Genomic DNA, 2,947 nt, shown 5'->3' on the forward strand with positions numbered 1-2,947 from the left:
TAGAGAGCGCAATCCCTTTAAGTCCAGGGTCAGGGCCGGCTCCGCTGGGGCCAATCACCGTGAACAGAAGTTCTTGAAGGACCAAAGCAGGGAATTCAGCCGAGAAGGAGGGCAGGGCGGAGGAGTGCCTTCCAGCCAATCAGAATCTCCATGGCTCTTCTGACCAATAGTAGGGTTGTCTAGAGATGCTCCCGCTGTGTGACAGCTACCTGGACCAATGGGCATGTCGCCCGCGGCCTATAAAAGTCAACTGGGCCCGCAGCAACAAGCTTTAGGGTCGGTAGGTCGCCGCTGTCACAGGTGTGCCCTGGGGTTGCCTCGCCGTCGCTGCCGTGCGGTCCCTGCAGCCGCGCCTCCCGCCTGGGACCCGGCCCCTCCGCTCTCCTCGCCCTCCTCCCCTTAACCATCCCGGGTTTCTGCCGTCGGGGTCCCGGGCCGGGCTAATGATGCCGGAGAACGGAGTGGAGCGCTCGGACCGGGCGGCTGCGCTGGTAGGGACGGCTGCAGCCTCGGCGGTGGCCACGGCCGCCCAGGCAAGCGGCGGCCCCGACCCGGGAGCCGCATCAGCCTCCCTCGGACCGCACCTGAGTGGGCTAGGCTGGCCGCAGGTGAAGCGGCTGGACGCGCTCCTGAGCGAGCCAATCCCCATTCACGGGCGCGGCAACTTTCCTACGCTGAGCGTGCAGCCCCGGCAGATCGTGCAGGTGAGAGGGCGCTGGGTGGGGGGGCCTGGGGTCTCTATCCTGAGGCCCTCGTGGCTGGAAGGAACCCGGAATCTGTTCGATTCGCTCGACAGCTAGGGGAAATGAGGTTCAGAGAGGGACAGGGGCTGTAACAAAATCGCACAGCATTGATAGTAGACCATACTCCCTTTCCCCTGCACTTCATAGTCCCTCCCCACTTGGCTTTCCCTTCCCCCGCCCCTGGGGAGTCCGGATTCCTCCCGGGCTGTTCACCCAGGCCCTGGCTTGGGGAGGAGAACAGGGTGAGGAGAGACAGGGCAGTTGGGGAAGAACAGTCCTGCCTCCAAGGACAAAAGATGCCAGGCAGCCCTGGGTGGGTAGGTATACATTCTTGCATCTAAAAATGGTTCTTTTCGTCCCCAAATCATCATTCCTGGGCCTCATTCTCATTCCTTTCCTCAAAGTTCTGGGGGCAGACTCTGTCCTGTGCTCCCACAGCCCTTTGCTACCTCAAGAGCCCTCTAGCTATTATGTGGACAAGGAGTCCCTCTCAGCTGGGTTGTGGTAGGAGGGGTTAGCTAAGCACCAGGCCAGACCTGATGCCTCCATGCTGGGAGGCAACCTCAGGTGTCCGGTTTAGGTGTTTCTTCCCCTTCCCAAGACTGGAAATGAGTGTCAGCCCAAATCCCAAGCCCCATTTCTGTACTGACGAGCAGAAGAGAATTCTGGCAACCTCTCTCCTCTTCCTCAGACTCCTCTTCCCCTCACCTGACCTTCAGCAACCCTAAATTTGCTCTTTCATCTGTTTAGACCAGGCACTGTCATGCTCTGAAATACCAGAATATGGTCACTGTTGTACCCATTTTATAGCTGGGGAAGCTGAGGCCCCAGAGATGAGCTGCCTAAGACGACCTAAATAGGTGAATATCAAACCCAGAGAATGTTGGGTCTTCCCAAGAGCCACTGCTGCAGGTACAAGGTGTTTTCACTCCTTTCCCAGTTCCCAAGACTCAACATCTAGGTCTGTGGAATAAGCAGAAACCAGAAGATCACCCACAATTCCTGCACATGCCTACCAGAGATGGGCTTCTGGGGCAGTAGCTGACAAGCGAGGTGAAGCCGTAGCTTCCACAGAAGGGCAGGGGTGCTCGCTGGGGGATTAACCTTGCCCTCCCTTCTGAGGAATGGGAAAGGGTGGGAGCAGATTCTCCAGGGCTGACTCATGTGCAGCCCATGGCGCCTCACAGAGGCATGCCTCCGCTGCCCGCTGTCATGGGGTAATTAGGAAACCAGTTGAGGCTTTTCTCCCCGGGACAGTCAGGTCAACCTTGGGGCCCCAACTTCTGAACCTCCAGGACTGTTGCTTCAGGAATGGGGAAGGAAGTGAGGAGCCCAGTGGGACAGCTTCCCTCTGCAAGGACAAGAGGTGCCCTGGGTGGGAAGTACCAATATGATCCAAACTGCCTTTCCGGGCGCCAGCTCGGTGCCAAGCCCTCTTTGGAACCCTAGGGGGGGCATAGATATGACTGGGACCTAGCCTTCCTGCTTTCCAGGTCCTCCCAGCCAAGTGGGGGAGCTGATGTGATAATAGTATAATGTCCTCCTAGACAAGGGCCAGAGATGGCGCAGAACAGGGAGCTGCCTGCTGTGGTGGGGAGGGCAGCAGAGACTTCAGAGCTGGACTGGAAGGTCGAACATCTGGCTTTAGGACCTCTTTCCTCTGCTGGGCCCAGTGTTCCTATCTGTTCAATGGGGATGGATTGGACTGCTCTCCAACACCCTTTCTGGTTCTAGAATCCAAAGGGAACAGGTGCCTTCACCTGGCCTGTACAATTGCCTCCACAGGGAAGAAAGTCCCTCTTCTGCCAGGAATCTGCAGCTGGCAGCTTCACAAGCTGTTGGGAAGTGTGTGGTGGGAGCTCTGGGTGTGTGTGGTGGGGGCACTGGGTATATGTGTGTGATGGGGGCGCTGGGTGTATATGGTGGGAGTGCTGGGTATGTGTGGTGGGGGCACTGGGTGTGTGTGGTGGGAGCGCTGGGTGTGTGTGGTGGGAGCGCTGGGTGTGTGTGGTGGGAGCGCTGGGTGTGTGTGGTGGGGGCGCTGGGTGTGTGTGGTGGGGGCGCTGGGTGTGTGTGGTGGGGGCGCTGGGTGTGTGTGGTGGGGGCGCTGGGTGTGTGTGGTGGGAGTGCTGGTGTGTGTGGTGGGAGTGCTGGGTGTATGTGGTGGGGAGTTGCTGGTGGTGTGGTGGTGGGGGGCACTGGGT

The 2,947-nt window shown here is 59.0% G+C and overlaps 1 protein-coding gene across 1 annotated transcript in view; it reads left to right on the plus strand.

The window, feature by feature from the left end:
• Positions 1-274: 274 nt before the first annotated feature.
• FAM46B (family with sequence similarity 46 member B) overlaps positions 275-2,947 on the plus strand; it is a 7,321-nt gene continuing 4,648 nt past the window's right edge. Inside the window, exon 1 of the mRNA XM_006097293.3 lies at positions 275-704. Within this exon, the coding sequence (XP_006097355.1) occupies positions 444-704 (261 nt within the window). The 5' untranslated portion in view covers positions 275-443. The remainder of the gene's footprint in view (positions 705-2,947) is intronic.

The sequence above is a fragment of the Myotis lucifugus genome, unplaced genomic scaffold (assembly GCF_000147115.1).
Source record: "Myotis lucifugus unplaced genomic scaffold, Myoluc2.0 scaffold_197, whole genome shotgun sequence".
Lineage (NCBI taxonomy): Eukaryota > Metazoa > Chordata > Mammalia > Chiroptera > Vespertilionidae > Myotis > Myotis lucifugus.